This window comes from Elgaria multicarinata, chromosome 16, assembly GCF_023053635.1.
Source record: "Elgaria multicarinata webbii isolate HBS135686 ecotype San Diego chromosome 16, rElgMul1.1.pri, whole genome shotgun sequence".
NCBI lineage: Eukaryota > Metazoa > Chordata > Lepidosauria > Squamata > Anguidae > Elgaria > Elgaria multicarinata.
The window spans coordinates 16633303-16654647 of record NC_086186.1 but is presented as its reverse complement, the minus strand read 5'-3'; the positions used below and the strand labels follow the sequence as shown (position 1 = coordinate 16654647).

General features: G+C 43.4%; 1 protein-coding gene across 1 annotated transcript in view; it reads left to right on the top strand.

Annotated features, from left to right (window-relative positions):
* HOMER2 (homer scaffold protein 2) overlaps window positions 1-21345 on the top strand; it is a 72886-nt gene that overhangs the window by 8750 nt on the left and 42791 nt on the right. Inside the window, exon 2 of the mRNA XM_063142213.1 lies at window positions 18264-18420. Coding sequence (XP_062998283.1) covers window positions 18264-18420 — 157 coding nt within the window. The remainder of the gene's footprint in view (window positions 1-18263; window positions 18421-21345) is intronic.

The window sequence follows — 21345 nt, the reverse complement described above, 5'->3', positions numbered from 1 at the left end:
TAGAAGGGGGGGAAATGCACAAAATCCAGGAAATTTCCAATGTTTGGTGGGTGGAGGAAAAGGGGGTGGGATTTCTGGGCAACCCTAGAGGGCAGGATCTATCCCCTGCACCTGAAGTATTGCTGCCCGCTCCGACTTTCATTCTGATGGCTTCATGCCCTCATCACGTGGTGTTGTAGTGAAGCCCCATATGAGAAGAAGGGCAGGAAGAGGAAACCTGCAGAGTGCCTCTGCTGAAACCCAGCAGCAGGGAACGCAATCGCGGTCACCGGGGCTATATAAACAGACAGGGTTGGCACAAATGTGAGCTACGGGGGGCACCGTTCCATGAAACTTCTCCCCCACCGGACCATTTCAGAGCCAAAATGGTCTCAAAAGAACTTTTGTCTCGCCCAAGAGGTAAAAAGTTTTGAAAAGAATAAGACATGATTTGAGGACTGTCTTTTTTTCTTCCTTTTTTTAAAAAAATCCCAGAGTACTGTAATCTGAAGAATTAGGGAATTCCAAACGAGCATATTATTGAATCAGCCAACCTTTAATTTATTAGGCTTTAGTTCTTGCACCCTACTCACTCCACTCATGTAGCTTTCAGTAGCGAGTAATCATCCTTCAAGAGTTTTCCCCCCGCTTCTGTTTTGCACATTGCTCTGTCTACTTATGCAACTCTTAGATATGGAAACTCACAGCACTGAATTTATGAAGAAGTGTGCACACAAATGCTAATCACATAATGTTGCTGAAGCGGCAGACCTCTGAACAGTTACGCAAATAAGATAAATAGCAAGCGAGAACAGAATGTGAACATTATGTAGGAAGTCGTACACAACTGCTACTTACAGAGATATTTTGAAGCGGGGGGGGGGGACATTAAGAGTGGATGGAGAGAACTGCATAGGAACTCTCCATTGAATAGGGTGACCCTATGGAAAGGAGGACAGGGCTCCTGTATCTTTAACAGTTGCATAGAAAAGAGAATTTCAGCAGGTGTCATATGTGTGCATGCAGCACCTGGTGAAATTCCCTCTTCAGACTCCTGCAGCTTTAACTGTTGTGATGAAGAGGGAGCTTCATCAGGTGCTGTGTGTATACAAATGACACCTGCTGTAATTCCCTTTTCTATGCAACTGTTAAAGAGACAGGAGCCCTGTCCTCCTTTTCATAGGGTCACCCTACCATTGAACTTTTTTCTTTCTTTCGCCCCACCCCATGCCATTTTGAACTGCTTTTTAAAGTCTCCTTGTTGGAGAGCAGTAGGGACAGGTCCATTTTAGGGCTGGCCCTTCATCTGTGCAACTCACTCTCAAGAGGATGCATGGTTACCCCCATCAATTTTAGCTTTCAAAAGGGCTTTGAAGGTTCATCCAGATGGATGGCTCCTAGCACTAACAAATATGAAAAGCCACTGTGCAGCTCTTCAGTCTTTTCTTCCTTCATTTCTTTTTCTCTCACCAGAAAAAAAAATTGGAGAAATGATGTGAAAACTTGGGAGCCTCACAAATTGAAGACCATGTCACCTAGCTCCATAAAACTTTGTTAGTGAGGCAGTGCAATTCCACAACAAAAAGTATCACCTAAAAGCACCCTCGGGGTTTTTTTTCCAACTGGCTTTTCATGAAAATGATCTTATTGGCTGTCTTATTTTATCTTTAGGCTGGCTTCAATTTTTAAAATGGCTTTATAGTTATTGCTGTTGACCTTTGCTGGGGGCGTGGAACGTTGCTATTTGTAATTAATTTACATTTTATTGTCGAAACTGTGTTTTCTGATTTTATTTAAGATTTAAAAATATCCTAAAGAAACCAACAAAAAATGGTTTGCATGGGGAAGTGGGAAGGCGGGTCTGCTCCGTGACAAACGGAGAACCTCAGCTCTGCAATTCCAACGGCTCCTGTGGGTGTGCTGTGACAGATCAATTGGCTACAAACTGTTTAAAATTTCTTAGCGTAGGGATAATGCAGTTGGGTTTAGAGTAAAGAGAATACAGATCTTGTGACTGTGTCCTGGCATGTACTCTGGGGCCCTTCCATATGCTTCACAGGCTTTTTGCGCTCAGGAAACTCCTCGCTCCGGTGTCAGGAACCTGTGGCCCTCCAATCTTTCCTGAACATTGGCCATGATGACTGAAGCTGATGTGTGTCCAAACACATCTGTAGGTCGCCATGTCCCCCATCCCTGCCCCGGTGGGTTGTCTGCAGCTTGTGGGGGGTCACAATTTTCTGACATCTGGCTTCGAGAATAGCAGCAAATTCCTCCTCTTCTTGTGATGTGGCTCTTCCTTTCTTGACATTTTAAACTGAATGGGACTACCATGACAGTATCTGAAACGAACTGCCTGAGCCTTGCAGTTGTGCTTGTTTTGCAAGCGTCTAGAAGCAGCTGGTGTTACGACGGCTGCAAGGCAAAGGATATTTGCTGCATGTGCAAATTGTGTGGGTTTTGTTCTAGATGGTTTCTACATAAATGGAGGAAATTTATTTTTCATCCCAACCCAAGTACTACTAAATATGTTTATGCATGTTGTTCCTTGTCTGTCTGTGTGTCTGTTTCTCTCTCTCTCTCTCTCTCTGCCCCCACCCCAAGCCTTCCTTTATAAATACAGCAAGCAACTTTCCTTAAAGAGCATCTTGAAATTACTTTGTTGGATTGTAATTGTGCTTGGGGTGGCGGAGGTGGGGGGAACCTTATAATTTGTACCTTTCAAATCGTCAGAGGCTTTTGCCTTAAAATAGTTCCGCCTGTGTACAATTAAATTTCTCAATGTTGCAGGGTGAGTGGCGCTGGACTCCAACTAGGACCGGAAGCTTTTAGCTCAGAGTGTTAGGGGAAAATAATTCTTAATACACAGGCAATAAGAGAGGCCATTAATGGCACGGAAGGTTACTGAGGCTCTCTGCTCGGAGCCCTGGGTAGGAATGACGTAGAATAGCTTGTTGTGATACAAGCTGGAAGAACTGAATGATGGGAGGAGTGTTTAGATCCCCCGCAAGACTTGGGAGCAGTGGAAGCTGGTGGCTCCGTTGTCCGTAGGGTGGTGAATCCGCTCTGGCCTTCAGTCAGAAGCAGTCAGAAATCTAAAGGTGCTATCCAAGGTGCTTCGCTATCCCCAGCATGCTGGCTAAGCAGAATCCAATAAAAGTCCTCAGCAAAACTAAAAGAGTTTACTTAAAGGTACTCAATGAGTGGGGTCTATTTACTTCCCAAGGGAGGGAATTCCTAAGATGTGGGGTCACCAGTAAAAAGGCCCTTCCTCTGGTTCCTTCTGGGTGAAGTTCCTTGAACACTCTAAGGCAGGAGTAGGGAATATGTGGCCCTCCAGATGTTGCTGGATTGCAACTCCCATCAATGCTAGCCAATAGTGAGGGATGATGGGAATTGCAGTCTAACAACATCTAAAGAGCCACATGTTCCCCATCACTGCTCTAAAGCCACCCTTCTGACCTTGGTGCTTTCCGGGTGTTTTGGACTACAATTCCCAGCATTCATAACCATTAGCCATTCCAGCCAGGACTGATAGGAATTCAAGTACAAAACATGGGCTGCGGGGTGGGGAACCAGGCTGGGGAAGGCTGCTATGAAATACTATATAACAGCAAGGCATTATTGTCTATTACTGCTATGTGCAACAATCGCATTTTGAAATATGTCCACAATTACTTTTACTCTGACACAGCGATGGGAATTCCCTTAGTTCTGTCTGTTTGCTTTAACCATAGGTCTTTGTCGTTTTCTTTTAAGTTTACAATTTAAGAGCAACACATAAAACAAAAACTAACACAAATGATAATTTCCAGGGCCGACACAACAATTGTGGAAACGCTCTTAGATTTGCCAAAATTCTCTGGACTTCTTGGAAGAGAAAGCACTGTGATTATCCTTGGGAATGAGATTTCGGAGGTTTATGTAAGCCATATTGCTAGATCACATCCCTGGTTGCATGTATGACTCAGAGGGGAACGCAACGCAATTCTGTGTAGGTGAAAAGACTGTTCAGGGTTGGTGGGAAATATCTTGTTTAAAAATAGTGAGAGTGGGGAAATGCTGGCTCTGTTGTACAGCCTTGCAGATTTGTGCGCAAAAGTTACTAGCCCACAACGTGGCTGACTGCCCACCAGCACCTGTGTAGCTATTTGTGGCACAATGATACCCTGAGAGAGGGCAAGGAAAACAGCCAACGTGCTGCCTAATTTGCAAACATTTCCATGTTTGGCAGCTAGTGGCAATTCTTATTTGCCCTAAGCAACTAGGCAAGTGTCTGCTTAGGAGCCTGATATTATGAACAAGAAGAAACTTGTGCAGGAAAGATACTTGGAAAACACAACTGAAGGATAATGAGCAGGAATGAGTGAATACTGCTTGTTTAGCTTGTAAATAATATTTGCATGTTCTCCAAGCTGCCGTTTCTTCTCTCATCCTTCAGTTCCTGAATAAATATATTGATCTGGTTTGGGCAGCATGATAAATTGTAGTTTATCATGACAGGAATGAGCTGCAAGGAACCTCTGGTGTGGCCATGAGGGAAAGATTAGAAGCTTTTGCTTCCATTTTTTAAAAATTAAACAAGTGTTATGTCTGAATCTGACAAACTATGGTTACTGTTAACTATGGTTTGAAACAAACCGGCTTTGTAGCCCATGTTTTGAAGTTAGCTTGTTTCAAATGGGCCATTACCATCTTTTGCTCAGCTCGGACAAAATGATAATAAGCTGTGATTTAATAACAATAAAAAAGCTTCTAATCTTTACAGCCATGCCAGAGAGGAAGAGAAGGAAAAGGGGAGAACAGAACTTACATTAAATAAGAAAGAAAGAAAGTGGTATGCAAAACATATGGTGCACAAAACTATCATAGGATGTCAGACTGTTCTCTTTTCACATTTAGGGTGCCACCGGTATTTGCTTTTGAGTAAACATGCATAGGTTTGGGCTGCAAAAGTTGCTCTAAGCTGAATAGTTACCCAAATTACTGCTATAACAGCAGAAGAAGAGCCATTTTGGATCGGGTTGAAGGCCTATCTAGTCTAGCCCATCAGGTTGAAGGCCCATCTAGTTGCCAATGGTGGCCAACCAGATAGGACGATAGGAGGCTGCCTTATTATCTACACACTGACTGGCAGCAGCACTCCAGGGCTTCAGGCAGAGGGGGGATTTTCCTATTGGGAGATGCAAACGATGAAACCTGAGAGCTTCTGTATGTATCCCTTCTGTTATTTTACGAATGGGACCCTTTTTAAAACCAATAATAATAATAATAATAATAATAATAATTTGAGAGGTGTAAGTGGGCTTACAGCTTGGACGACACCACTTTTCCCTCTGTTCGTTTCCAGACATCTTGTGAGCAAAGGATTTTTTATTTGCCTTTCAGGCTACTTCCTTGCAGTAGATTCCTTGTGTGCGTTAGGGTTTCTTTCGCAGATATGAAGGCAGTTGCGAGAAAAAAAATGTGGCGTTCTTAAAGACTTGCTCCTTTGTGATTAAGGGAATAGGGTACCCTAAGAGGAGCTGAGAGTTGAGCCTCTGGCCCTGACATGCTTGGTATCTGCTTGCAAAGTTGGGAATGTGTTTGTCTTTTCTTTCGTTAACTGAACCTGGTAGCCATTGCGATATATTACTAGCAAGGGTGTAATCCTATGCATGTTTAGAAAGAACAAAAGTCCTACAGTTCCCAGTATGGGATTTGTAGGACTTTGTTGGCTGGGGAATACTGGGAATTGTAGGACTTTTGTTCTGTCTAAACATGCGTAGGATTACGTCCTCGCTAGTAATATATCGCAATGGCTGCTGGGTTCAGTTAAGCCTGCAATACACCAGCTTGTCTCCAGAGATCGAATGGTTCGGATTGCACTGGAAGGCTGCTAAGACTTCCACTCTACCTGTGAGAACCCTACGTTGTACGTTTGACGACTCCTTTAAATATTTCCTGCTTTACTCCCTCTCCCCCTTATTCAGAGTGCTTGTCTCCTTCCATGAACGCTGCTTTTGCATATGAATCCATTTAAATGCTACATAGCTCTTTTCCCAAGAGTTCCAGGTGGATGATCTCAGTGATCCTTATCAGCAGGTGGAGCGGGCTTAGACGGGACCAAGCCTTTTTCTTCTCGAATTTCCCATGGTCTTTCCCAGCTCTGCTTCCTGAGCAATTTTAACTGAAGATAAGTATATAAGAAGAGCCCTGCTGGATCAGACCAAGGGTCCATTGAGTCTAGCATTCTGTTCACACAATGGCCAACTAGCTGTCCACAGGGAAACCCACCAGCAGGACTCAAGTGCAACAGCACCCTCCCGCCCATGTTCCCCAACAACTGGAGTACATCGACATATTACCTCTAATGCTGGAGGTAGCCCATAGCCATCAGGACTACTAGCCATTGATGGCCTTCTCTTCCTTTTTATTCTCCCAAGCATTTTAGTGGGTTTTTCCCCCAGTTTGCTTTATACCTGGTAAATTCCTTTTGCTTCTTTTTCTATCGTAGTGCTAAACTTCTATTGTCTTGTGTTTTGTGGTTTTAATTGTTGTGAACCGCCCAGAGAGTTTTGGCTCTTGGGCAATATAAAAATGTAATTAATTAGTTCATTCATTCATTAATTTAGAGGGAAGAACCAAGGCTGAGAGAACAGTGGTTTTCCTGTTGCTGCATGCACCCAGTGACTCATGGCTGGGTTGAGATTTGGGCAGGATCTACACTACTGTTTTAAAATGGTTTATAACTGTATTGACAACTGTTGGGGCCCAGGACTTATGCCATATACCATTTTCAAACTGTTTTCAAAGATTTTTTTTATCTTGCTTGGTGTAGACCTGGCCATGGACTGGGATATTTCCTTGTTCACAGCTTATTTGTGTAACCTGTGCACAGCACTATCATCTAGCTAGGTGCCCTCTAGATGTTGGAATACAACTTCCACCAGCCCCATCATGCATGGTCAATGATCAGGGATTATGGGACTTGCAGTCCAAAACATCTGAAATGGCACAAGGTCGCCTATTTTTAGAGCAACAGCTGTTTTAGTTCAGAGAACCCACAGTTTTATCAGGTTTTATTTATGATGGGTTTGTTGATCTTTATGGCCCAATACTTACTGAAATAACTTGTTGCATGCATGAATGAATTCCTTTATTTGCATCAGCCACAGGCCTTAGCATTTGAAATGAAATGTACAAAATAATAAAAACAAGATTGTACTTGACCAAAATTACCCAAGTTGCATTCTAAAAAAATTACATTGAATACAAATTCCAGAATTAATACAAGTCTTTGTTGTTGCATTAATTATCCCCCCCCCAATATTCTTTAATGTTACAATTTAAATTTCACATACCGTTCGCCATATTGGTAAACTCTAGAAGAAGAAAACAAGCGAAGAAGACACATCCCTTTAAGAAGCAGCTTTAAACAAAAGCAAAGTTAATTTTGACAATATGCCTGAATTCTAGACTTTTCATCGGTGTCCTTCCTAATGGTTTTTTCCCCCTTGCTGTGTTGGGTCTCAGCTGTGGCTGGTGCCATACTGTGTGAAGTAGAATTTGTATTAAGTGGTTTTGTATTAAGTACCAACTCTGTTGAGGACGTTAAGAGGCTTCTTCTGTGAATTATAAATATTCTATTGCGGCACTCTTCTGAAACAGCCTTTATTGCAGCATAGATCTGGATGGGGCACAAAACCCTTGCTATGCTGCCACTTTGCCCTGTATTGACCTCTGAATTGCTTCTCCCAGAAAAGAGAGTGTATTGAAACAAATGAGCTATATGTGCTTAAGGTCAATATGTATGCCCCACGTATTTTTTCTTGTTAACATTGTGCTTTTCTGAACAAGGCACTTACTGTGCGCTCATCATTCCCCACTCACGGTTATTTGCAGGTTTATTTAGATGACATCATCACCCTCCAGTTTTGCTTCTCTTTCTAATGTGCCCTTTCGGCAAGCTTTTTTTAGAGCAGGGAAAATGCAGCATTTAATTGTGAAAGTGAAAGAAAATGCAATTTCCTTTTGTGTATTTGCACTATTTTGGTAAAGCACAGTGCCCCCTAGAGGTTATGTCTCAGGAATGCAGGGAAGAAAACGGTCCTCATGTAGTGCTCAGATGCCAAACCATGAAAGTGGTCCACAGATCTCTGTGACTCCGAAAAAGCCTGTCCGCAATGGAATTCGCAGGTTGGATTCATTGAAATCTGAACTCATTTGAATCCATTGCAGCTTTCTCTGACATTCCTACTCCTCGCCCATGTTCCAGTTAGGCATCCTCTTAAAGCATATGTATTTAACGGAATGTTCATTCCTCCTCCCATATATTTAAGTCATTTTAAAAAAAAGTTCAATAAGTTCTCCAGAGAGGGAGGCAAAGTGGCAGTGTAATTTCACCGGGAGCTCTCCAATGGGTGCTGTGCGCTGCCGCTTACAAGAAGAATCTGAGTTCCCCTGCTTACCAAGAACTGCGGCTTGTAGGTGTATCTGATCCTGCGGCCGATGACAGAGGGAAGCTGGAGGGAGCTGGCACCGGCGTGGCAGCAACAGCACCGCCCAGCAGGACATTGTTGGAGCCAATCGGAGCTTTTATTGGCTCAGCAGGGGTGGGGCCAGAAGACAGCTTCCCCAAGCAGGCTTCACTCTGGCCCACCTAAGCCCCCCCCCCCCCCCCGGTAGCAACATGGCCATTGCCGTTGCTGACTTCTCCACCCACCCACCCCTGGAAGCAATGCATCTTGCAGTGGACAGAAGCTAGTCGCCAGTTATCAGCGCTGGGAAGGAATTCTACCTGCTCCCCTATTGGCTAAAGTGGTGGTGATGGGGTGGGTTGTCGCTTTCCTCGTTGCAAGACTGTTTTCTTTAGAGGATCACATACAGTTGCGTAGTCTAGTTTGCCACATGTCACAACTCTGTGGCATCGGGCCGGATCAATTTGGGCGAAGGGGGCAGGCTGGGCTCACTGCTATCCCTCAGCGGGGAGGCTGTTAAGGGTTCCTGGGGATGTGATATTAAGACCAGGCTGGCTTGGCGGTTGTGAACTTGCCACATCCAGGATGGCATGAAATGGGTTCAGCTAGCGGTCTGCGCTGTGGTGGGCTCCTGACACTGCCACCCACCACCAATGGTGGAACAGGAAGGGAAATTGGTTTCACATTCATGATCTGAGCTGTGATGGGCCCCTGACCCTCCCGTCCAACACCAACAGTCCTGATAGGTGGGCCAGGAAGGGAAATCGGACAGCAAGCTGGCCATCACATGACAAGATCCACGCCTTATGCTTCCGCCAATCCCATTCAGGCAAAATTCAATACAGTTGTGGCCAATGAATAACCCATTTAAATCTGCCTGCCTGGTGTGTGCCTTTCATTTGCCACACGGACCCAGGTAGCCCCCTGTGCCACGCAATGGGTTTTCAGTGAGCCCCGTTTTGAGGGAAGGTTGTGTGGCTGAACGAAACGCAGCCAGCATGCTTCTACAGGGGGCTCAGCCCTCCAACTATGTACCCCGATACACTTTTAGTTTGAGGAGTGTGCGAAGCAGGTAAGGCAACCTGGAGCTAAGATATGGATGTGCTCCAGCCCCCTCCTTGTTCAGAGGGGTAATGGCTCAGCAGCACCTGTCTTGAGATGTGATAGCAATTAGGACCTGGATGAAGATGAGCGTGCTGAGCGAAGGAAAAAGTTTAATGTCTTTATTTATTTATTACATTTATATACCGCCCCATAGCCGAAGCTCTCTGGGCGGTTTACAAAAGTTAAAAACAGTGAACATTAAAAAGTATACAAAATTTAAAACCATAAAAAATATAAAAAAACAGCAGTATAAAACAACAGTATCCATTTAAACAACAACAGTTCTGGAGTCCGTTAAAAAACAAACAAACTTAGCACATGTTGTTAAATGCTGGTAAATGCCTGGGAGAAGAGAAAAGTCTTGACCTGGCGCCGAAAAGATAACAATGTTGACACCAGATGAGCCTCATTGGGGAGATCGTTCCATAATTGGGGGGCCACCACCGAAAAGGCCCTCTCCCTTGTTGCCATTCTCCGAGCTTCCCTCAGAGTAGGCACTTGGAGGAGGACCGTAGATGTTGAGCGCAGTGTACGGGTAGGTTCATGAAGTACCGGACAATTGTGAGGCTGCATCCAAAGTTTGCCATTAGGGTGCACAATTTAGTGTATCGAGAATGAAGCAGTTTAACCAAGCAGGTGAAACTTTCCCTGTTGGTGAGTAAATTTGGGGTAAATCTTAGAAGCTGGACGGGTTTCGCCTTCTTCACAGTCTTCATCTTGGATTGCTGATTATTGTTGACGGTTGGAATGTGAGGAGATGGATGGGAAAATAAGAATTCTTCGGGTTAATTTTTTTTAAAAATGAAGGTAAAAATCCATATTTGGAGAGAGTGGTTTTTAAAAAAAGCAACGTTGTGATTCTGTATATACTTCATGTGTGGAGGAGGTTGCCATGGAAATGTAAGATGCGCTAACTGGCATTTTTGGCATCTTGCCATGTCCTTAGTCCAATGTTGCATTAGGACTTATATTTATAGTCAATTAAGAAAAGTGAAAAAGGATGGTGTGGTTTTCTCACTGAATAGAGATTTGTGGAGTAGTGGTCAGAGTGTTGGGTTGGGAGTTGGGAGATCTGTGTTCTAATCCCCACTCGGCCATGGAAGCTCACTGGGTGACTTTGGGCCAGTGACAGACTCTCAACCCAACCTGCCTCACAGGATTCTCTAATGCTGTAGACAGTCTTACATAAAAAAAATTCACACTACACTTTTTGAGTGAGTAAAACCTTATCATATGAGGCATTCCACTCATTCCAAAAGAGAAAATATTTTGCAAGGGTTCCTTCTGGTGTTACCTCAACTTTCCAATTTACCACTGGAAAATTTGAAAAAAGGGCCTCTGAGAAAACCTTGTTTTTTCCCCCATTTGCTGAATTTTTCCATTTTGTTTTCTTTCTAGGCCTTTCCATCTCTACACAGCCCGAATTAAAAAAAAAAAGTGGTTGTAATGTTAAAAGAAACAGCCTTGGGGGTTTCCCCCCTGGATGTTAAACAGGTTGTGGAGTCCAGCTCTGAGGTGCACAGACTTTTCTTGTCTTGTGGCCCTCTCTGGTCAAATAGGTTTAGCAGGGTTTTGTGGTGTGTGTTTTTTAAAAAAAGGACTATCAAAACCTACTCAACCAAAGATGACCGTGGGCTGAGTACATATACCATGAGCAATGCTGCTGCTATCATGCCATCTTAAACATTCCGAGGAGAGAAAAAAAACTATTTGCCTTTTTTGTATGTTAGGGACTGGAGTCCACCACTTTAGATGGTGGGCCGCAGTGCCAAAACCATGCGAGCAGGCAGCAGCTGTGCTGCGTTGCTCCGAGACATTCTCCAGTTGCTATAACAGTGTGGTACGCCATCGGAGTGACCCATCGCACAGTCGACTGCTGGATCAATAACTGTGTTTCCCCTCAGGCTCTAGGATGAATACTGAGCCTGGATTCTGGAGAAAAATGTGCCATGCCTGATTTGTTGATCAGTACTTGACGGTGTTCCATTTACCCTAGATTCTAACTTTAAAAACAACAACATGACACTTTTTCTTCTTCTTTTTTTTTGGAGGGTGGCAAGTGTTAAATGTATTTTCGACACAGTGGAAACCGTTGCCATATGGCCGTGTGATTTTCAAGCTGTCCAAAGATGCTAAAATACAATTGGCCTATCAGTTCCATTTGTCAATCCATAAGTGACATTATTCACATCCCCAGCAGTGCTGGTTGCTGGCTATGTAAAAGGCTGTCTTTCCTTATTAAGCTCGATATTGAAATGAAATGGAACAAAACAACAACCCAACAATCCTTCAAATTTTTGTATTAGCCTGAAGAAAGAGAAGTTCTAGATGCTTGAGAGAAACTAATGGCAATGCTGCCTCTTAGCCAGTCATGTTCTTAGCTGCTGCGAATTGAGAGTTGCAGGCTTCCATTTTTGCGTAAACGTTCTTTACATTCGGCAGACTGTACTAAGGACAGCCTCTGTCCATCGCTGAACACAAGAATACGGCTGTAGTTCAGTGGTCGAGCACATGCCTTGAATTAGGGGGCTGTGCGCGAACCCACCCTATTTGCTTCGGAGGCCAATGTGAAGCATCTGAACTGACCCGATCTGCCTTGGCCTGCTTTGGACTGGATCTGACCCGCTGCAGATCCAGATCGGAAGCGAGGTTCGGATAGCTGAGCAATTCGGACTTCCAGCAGGCTGGACGGATGGACAGGAACCCGGCTTTCCCGAGCACCTGACCCTTTTGTGAGCGCCATCTGTACCTCTTCAAGGGAGTTGCCATTGTTAAAATAGCAACTTGCCTATTTCCATAAAAGAAATCCTGCAGAAATGGCGGCCATAAAGCAGCCATTGGTGCAACATCACATACATGGAGGGGTGGGAGTGAGCAGGGACAACTGCACAGCAGGCGTCCGAATTCAGAGCTGAAGCAGTGCACAGCCCTACTTTGATTGCAAAGGGTCCCAGGTTCAATTCCTGGCATCTCTCTGCCAATCTATGGCTCCTGGTTTGGCCTAGTATGAAACAGTTTCATATATTCATAAGCATCAAGATTTGTAAGACTTGCTGCTTTGTGTGCCGACACCAAATAGAGTTGAAGAAGAATCCAGTCCGTGTAGAACTGTTTAGTTTGAATTCAAGTTTAAAAACCCAATTGTGGAGGAGCTTTGGTGCTGGATCAGACTAAGAGTCCATTTAGTCTATTATCCTGTTTCCAAATGTTGCAAGCCGAATGCCTCTGGGTAGCTTCCAAGGAGGGCAACAGTGTACTCTTGTTCCCGCCTGCAGAATCTGACATTCACAAGTATATTGTCTCAGAAGAACGTGGAGTTTCCCTGTAGCTTTCATACCTGATTTGCCCCCTACTGGATCATGTTTTATTATTAAACAAAAATCATCTAAGGTTTAAGAGATTGCAAAAGTGTTCCAACAACATCTGAATGTAGCTGTGTGCTTTTGGGAGGTTGCTCTTTGATTCTGGTGCAGAAGATTCGGCATGGAGGGTGTATAGCGATGTATTCCTAACCTTTTAGTCAATTTATACTGTGGTTTTACTTGACTGTCTTCTGGGATTGCAATATCCTTGAAATCAAATGATAAATGGTGGTAGTCTATTTAAGGAAGCAGTCTTGCATTCACATCCTGTTAGCTTCCCTCCCTGGTTGAAAATTCGGATGGGGGGGTCTTTCTTTTTTATCCTAATCTCTTATAGTTACTTTATTTAAAAGTAATTAAACTTTACTTATGTTTTAATATTTTTGTCTGACGTGTGTGCTGCAACTGAATGAGCATCATTCCTTTTTTTGGCAGAAAGAAAGGATATAAATAAAATAAGGGCCCAATCTTCTGAATGTGGATGCTGGCGGGCATCCTATGCAGAGGAGGACTGAGGAGGTGATCTTTGGCTCCATGTTCCTGCAGTGCATTTTTGCTAGACAGGCATTTTGCCCATTTAGCTGGGGCTCTGTGGAGTGGTAGGGAAAGAAGCTGGTGAGGCTGCAGAATTTCTTATAGTACTGTATTCCTAGTAGTTTTGTATACAGGCAAAAACAAACAAACCATATTTGGGCATGAAAGGTAGAAAATGGAAGGATGAAGAGTTGGTTGGGTAGAGTTCCAGGACATAGGAAGTTGTCTTATACTTGATCCATCTGGCCCAGTATTGTCAACACTGACTGGCAGCAGCTCTCCAGGAATTCAGGCAGGAGTTTTCCAGTCCTACCTGGAGATGCTGTGGGTCGAACCTGGAACCTTCTGCATGCAAAGTGTGTGCTCTACCATTGAACTATGACCCTGTTCAGCAAGCAGCTTGTTGTATTTTCCTACTACTATCCTAAAAATACCCTGTTTGAGTCGCCCTGCAATGTATAAGTCTTTCTGCAAAGTAGAACATGGCACTTTCATGAGTGATGTGTGGCAAACATCTGTGCATGAAATGTTTCTCACTTGTTAACGTTTTTTTTTAAAAAAAAAAAACTACTGCTGACAGATGCGTTTCTGACATCCTCAAAAGATCTCATTCATATTGAATATGTAATTAGTTACTTCCATAACGCTCCATAATGTTGTGGGAATAAAATTAAGATTTTGGATTCCGGGGAAGAATCTCACTGTAGGCCTCCTTGTGGCTACCATAGAAACATCTTGGCTTCTTTCTTCAGCTGTGACATATACCGATAGATGCTCAAGAGGGAGAAAGGAATGTTTTAAAAGGTGCAGATCTAATTATGACAAAACTGTGGGTAGAACAAATGGCAATCCTTAAGAATTTCATGCGTTCAAGCTGACTTACACACTCTGTGTTTTTTGTTTTTCCTTGTCCCGACATCAGGGATGTGTAGGTTGCTTGAGAATCTTGACTGTGCAGAATCAGTTAGTCAGGGCTGGCTTGGAAAAACTGCAAGCTGATAATGGTCACGATTGATAGCAGTGGTTATTGTTACCAACGGTAACAGGCTTAATACTTTCAACTACAATAACTTTCACCTATGGTAGCTCAACAAACCTTCCATATTCAGAGACAGCACACCTCTTAAGGCCAGCTCTAATAGTGGTCTGCACTCTAAGATGTTAGAGCCGGCGCAGGTCATAGGACACTGTTGTTGTTGTTTTAAAAAATGGCAATTTATTTATTTATTTATTTTATTTATTACATTTTTATACCGCCCAATAGCTGAAGCTTTCTGGGCAGTTCACAAAAATTAAAACCATAATAAAACAACCAACAGGTTAAAAGCACAAATACAAAATACAGTATAAAAAGCACAACCAGGATAAAACCGCGCAGCAAAATTGATATAAGATTAAAATACAGAGTTAAAACAGTAAAATTTAAATTAAAATTAAAATTAAGTGTTAAAATACTGAGTGAATAAAAAGGTCTTCAGCTGGCGACAAAAGGTGTACAGTGTAGGCACCAAGCGGACCTCTCTGGGGAGCTCATTCCACAACCGGGGTGCCACAGCGGAGAAAGCCCTCCTCCTAGTAGCCACCTGCCTCATTTCCTTTGGCAGGGGCTCACGGAGAAGGGCCCCTGTAGATGATCTTAAGGTCCGGGCAGGTACATATGGGAGGAGGCCTTCCTTCAAATAACCTGCCCCCAAACTGTTTAGGGCTTTAAATGTCAATACCAGCACTTTGAATCGGGCCCAGATCTGGACTGGCAGCCAATGAAGTTGTAAAAGGACTGGCGTAATGTGATCTCGCCGGCCAGTCCCTGTTAGTAAACGGGCTGCCCTGTTTTGTACCAGCTGAAGCTTCCGGACCGTTTTCAAACTCAACACACCTCTGCTTTCCCCCAAATCCTTTGCACTTAAGAATTGCCTGTATCCATGATTGCCTTAGTCGTAATTATTTAAGGGTCTATCTACGTTTGTGTATGTGTTAGAAATGAGTGGCGTTTAGGCTAAAATAGCTCTTAATGAAACTCTCAGGAGAAAAAAATGGAATGTGCTATAATTCCTTTTGCATATGTTGTCATTATTATTCTTCCTTGGGTGGAATGGCTGATTGTTAAATACCAAAATGGTGTGGCTACATCAAGGGGCAGGACTACAGCAGTACATTTAAGGGGAAAGGCTCAGAAATCATGCACATGAAAATAACTGCAGGGAGAAGAGTATAGTTAGAGATGTGTCTTCAGCAGCCGTTGATGGCTGGTACCTGCTTGCTAGGGTTCACGTTGGTGGTATTTTTCTTTTATCACTGGTGGCTACTAGCTACAGTTCACAACTCTACCTGCTTGGCTGGTTGATGGAGAGAGACCATTGAGCAACTGAAGCATAATCAGTGAAGGAGACAGAAATCCCAAGTAATCCAGGTGTTTGGTGGCATTCTGTGTGCCTTTGGCTTGCAAGTTAATTGCAATTAATCATATGCTGCTCCCTCTTGCTGTTCCTGGTATTGTTTTGTTCTTGTAGCTGGAATTGTTTTTAATAGTGTGCTTTAAATGTGATGTTTAATATTTATTTGTGAACTAATTTGGGATTTCATTATATGAAGTGGTATATTACTAAGAAATAAATGTGTAGTTTAAAACAAGCACATTCCATTGCTATTGACGACTTATCCATGTATACTTTTGTCCATTTTGCTGAGATTTAACAGAAAGGCAAAGTAAAGGGAAAATGCTACGAATTATTGGGAAAGGTTTTGTTGTTGTTGTAAAGAGTATGTCTTGCACCTAGAACAAAACCAAAGAGGGATATTTTATTTCTACAAACTATGGATTTTATTAAGCTTTATCCTGGGGATCTGATACATTTTGTGGATGAAATGCATGGTTTGCAATAAAGAAAAACTCATTCTACGACCCTAGTTAATAGTCAGATTTTTACATGTGTAATTTGCATCGGGTATTGCCAACAATCCTCATATGCCCTGCAGCTGTCCACATTATTTTTGAATTCATTTATCAACTTCAACCGAGCCACCTGTTTAGAAACTTATGTGGTGTCTTAAGCTAATAATACATTTTTCTTGTGTCTGAATTGTTAACCTTCTCTAGTCTCCTTGGAGATATGCACAAGGTAATTCTACAGGTACATAGAAAAATGCACTTTGCCATTAAATTGACCCAAACCTGGACATTGTGCATTTTTGCTAATGTTCAGCAGTCTTAATGAGATTTAACATTGCTGTTGCTGCTTAAAATGGTCAGGCATATGCAGGGATAGGGGAATTGTGGTCACAGAAGGCACACCATTTTGATCATAGATATTTGACTTCCATCCCACTTACCCATCCAAGGAGCTTAGAGTCTATTTCCTCCCCCTGCCCATCATTTGATATTAAACCTCACCCCCATCCTGCTGGGGTGTGTGTGTGTGTGTGTGTAAAATTAATTTCAGGCTTGAGAGTCCTGAAATTACACACACACACACACACACACCCCAGCAGGATGGGGTGGGGTTTAACTAAGCTGGAGGAAGTCTTCTTTGGAATCAGTGAAGACTTTTTTTAAAAAAAAAACTACCTACCTCCCACCGTGTGTGTGTGAGGGTGGAATTTGGGGACCAAAATGGCTGCAGGGGAAGCTTCAACCCTCATCTCCTGAAGCACCATGGCCCTGATCCAAAACAGAGCCACTCATGCTTGCAGGAGAATAGGGAAAACAATCATGCTATAAAACCTCCACAATGTGTGATTAGGAGAGCGTCTAGTTTGGCCCTAACTGTAATGAAATCTCACAGTAGAGGCCTTCAAGATGTAGCTGGACAGCCATCTGTCAGGGATGCTTTAAGGTGGATCCCTGCACTGAGCAGGGGGTTGGACTCAATAGCCTTATAGGCCCCTTCCAACTCTACTGTTTTATGAGTCTATGAAATATAGTTATATTGAACATCTGTTTTTCTGTTGTTTGCTGGTTATCCTCTCCCCATGCAAATTCATAAAATGTCAGCCATGTTTTGGATGTGCAGGGACTATTCCTATATAGTTTGGCATGTTAAGGCAGTGGCATTCCACTTGTGTTTGGGGAACTTTGGGACTCCCTCCAGTGAGAAAATAAGTAACAGTTGCCATGCTTTCCTGGGAGGAAATTATGGGCGAGCTATCCATCTTTCACTGCAAAGGGCAACCTTAGGAGTTTGGATGGGTTTCAGGGTGTACACTCAATCCATGCAGGGTCCCAGAAGGACTCAGTAGGCCTGGGAGTGCCCTGCATGGATTTTGTGCACTCTAGAATTCCCAGAAGTTCTTTGTAGTGCACAAATTCAGTGACAGATATGTGCAGGGATCCTTCCGCAGGTGAGTTAGCGGGGCAAGAGTTTTCCCAAGATAGTTCCCTAACAAAATCACTGCTCTCACAGGGATTACTTGCATAGTGAAAATCAAGATCGGAGGGAAAGTCACCTTGTAAAATTTACAGATTCGTTCATAGGGGATGATGCATGTTGGAAGAGGAATTGACCTCCTAAACTACAGTGTCTTGTGTTGGGAAAAGTTAAAAAGCAAACTCTCTGTAGTAACAATTTTGAGTAGGTCCCAGGGCCACCGGCTAGAAGGAGCTAAAATATAGATGCTGTGGCCCAGAATGGATACAAGAGAACAGACTTGAGTGATTAATGTTGGCTTCTTTGCTCCCCTACTTCAGCATCCCAGAGTTCTCATCCTGAATGGTTTTTAACATTGGCCTTGACTTGATTAACATCCTCTGATCAAGGGCAGAACTGCACAACATTTCCATCTTTCACAAACTCATGATGCATTCCATTTCTCCTGTCCCTCCCTATTCCAGAGAGCAGCCCATCTTCACCACCAGAGCGCATGTCTTCCAAATTGACCCTACCACCAAGAAGAACTGGGTTCCTGCAAGCAAGCAGGCTGTAACTGTTTCCTACTTCTATGACAGCACGAGAAACAGCTATCGGATAATCAGTGTGGATGGAGCCAAGGTAGGAGGTTGGCACAGATACCTCTGGCATGCTTGCGAAAATGAAATACCATGTAAATGGGGAATCTTGTATGAATGGGGCCCATGGTCATTTTCTTCTTATTTATGATTTAATTCACCTCTAGATTTGTCCATATTCCATGAGTTTGATGGTGGCTGGAAAGTCAGGCTCTACATTTAAACATTGAAACCGTCTGTGTCTTTGGTGAAAAGAAAGGTGGAAGTCCAGTAAATAGTTTGACAGCACCTCCTCCAGTGGCAATGGTGAAATGAAGGAGGGATGATTCTGATCAGTGCCTGCCTGGGAGCCATTTTGAGTTTTCTGAAGGAAGAGTGTTGTCATGACTAGGCCTGTTCCCCTTAGGCTGGGGGAAGGAGTTTCAGGCGATCAATCAGGATCAGATTCTGAAGCAGAAGAAACAAACCCTCTGTGGGGAGTGGGGGAGGTGAATCTCACGGGCTCTTCACCAGCTGGGAATGAACTTTCGCCAGACCCTATCTCTGAAAATGTTAACAACGCACAGTCTGTGAGAAATCATTATTCTCCCGAAGGGGGAGGACACTGCAAGGCTAGCTGATTCTAAAGTACACCGCAGACTAAAACGGGTGGAGCTAAAGGAAGGCGAGAGAAGGTCGGCTGGGCTAGCTTCTCGCCAAAGGCTTCTTCAGAACCAGTCTCCCTGAAGTAAAAGCGTGCTGGGGAAAGGCTTTCCGTTCTTCTTGAAAGGACAATTGTCTCGCTTAGTTTGTATAGTTTTGCCTAGAGGAAAGTTCCTAGAGGTTGGACTCTCTTCAGGTGGGAAGAGATGTTTATTGCCTGAATAAAGCTTTGTGGATTATGTGTCAGACCTCGTTATTGTCTCCCAATAAGGTGGGAGGTTTTGGGAAATACAAGTGTGGTGGTGATGATGATAATAAGTGTGGTTTTGTCTTGCAGAAACCATTTACTGCAATTGCTTTTGTGTTTGATGACTGTGTATTAACGGTGCCTATGTTTGACTGTGTTATAACGTAAGGATGGATAGTGTTGTCCTTTATAAACCTCTGTTCAAGTGTAAATACTATAAAGGAGGAACACCATCAGAATTTAAGTTTATCCTCTTTCATTCCACCTTCCCCCACAGGAAAAAAAAAACTTATTTGGGGATGGAAACCTGATTTCAGTGGGCAGTTGTTTCTACTGGTTTGCAGTTCAAAAGGGATATATTTCAGTATCTGACTCCAGGGATCTATTTGATAGGAATTTTTTTTTTTTTTTGGTATTATTTAGAAATGGCAGAGTGAGAGTCTTGTGTGATTGCACAATTCTGCTATACAACAGCACCACCTAGGGGTTGTACAATGGAACACAGATAAAGGCAGAGAAAGAAACCCCCCAGAAAAAAGCACATGTAAAGGAGCTGATCTTAATCCTGCCAAGAATTCGGAAATTAAAGTTGCGGGATAAAGGCCTCCTGTAGAATTAGCCACAATCGTATCCATGTCTTTGCACTGGTAAGTGTCGACCTTGCCCCCCCCCCACAAAAAAAAATTCAAAAAAGAAAAAGAAAACTAGGGTATTGCAGGTAAAAAATAGTAAATGGGGAGGTGTTTTTTTTTTCCTTTTGATGGGGAGTAGGGAACCAGAGCTCATGAAAATTACTGCACAGTGTATGGGGAAAACCAGACAGCTCATTAAAACTGACCTACATTATTATGCCTTCAGAAGAAGGGTGACCTAAAAGAATTCAGATTGGAAAGAGCACCAGCAGTTCCCTTCTCTTCCCCTTGGGAGAAGTCCGAAGGACAGGACTGTGCGAACTTCTTCTTTTTCCTCAAATCAAGTTATCTATTGAAAGAAGCAGCAGGGGAGCTAAATCGCTGGACCCAGGCAGCTGAACTTCAGAGCATCATAGAGGGAATAAATTGCCCTTTCCAGCCAGCATTAGAGTATAAAAGGGACTCGATACATAACGCAAAGCAGGTTCAAAGGGATTTTTTGGTAGCCTTGTGACTCGGCAGAGCATCCTTACTGAGACATTCGTCTGATTGTAATGTCCCGGCTGCCACATAAAGGGAGGCAGGTGGGAAAGGAATTGGGGTGGTCTTCCTTTTCCCTCTGGAGGGACTGCCCATCTCTGTATGAACCTGCTTGGTTAGTATGACCAGCAGGAGAGGCCCTTTTGAAGATAACTCCACTTGCAGAGGCCTGCGGGAAAGGGCTTTCTCCTGTGTTACTCCCAAACTCTGGAGCAGTTTCCAAAGGCAGCCCCATGTGCAATGCACTGCAGTAATCCAAACAGGCTACTAGGATATGGTTAATTTAACCAAGGAACTCTATTTAGGTAGGGTCGTAGCTGCTAAGCTGGTGAAAGGTGTGCCAGGTCATGGAGGTGGCAAAGATGGATCAATGAGCACCCATAGACTATGCACCTGATCCTTTAAAAAGCAGTACAACTCCCTCTAGAACATATTGAAATCACTTACCTGGGCAGATGAACCACCTGGCTAACAGTACAACTTGGTTTGCATGTTACGACAATCCAGAGTATGGGCTGAATCGTGAGTTGTTAAATCGTGGATTGTCATTACGTGCAACCCCTGCACCATGGTTAAACTATGGGTTGTTAGCCATGAACATCCCAGAGTCACAACCCAATGACAAACCATGGGTTCCCTTCCTGGCTTGTTCGTAGTTAATAACCCATAATTAAACCATAGTGCATGGTTCACACATAATGACAACCCATGATTCAATGACAACCCATTCTCAAACCGTACTCTAGGTTGTCGTTGGGTGCAAACCAGGCCTCCATTCGTCTTTTCTGGATTCAAGTTATTGGTGTTTATCCAGCCTATTACCACATCCAGGTACTAATTGAGTTGTGCCAGTTATGTGTTGTGTAACTCCTTTTGCTCTTGTTTTGAATCTGTGGTGGATTAATTT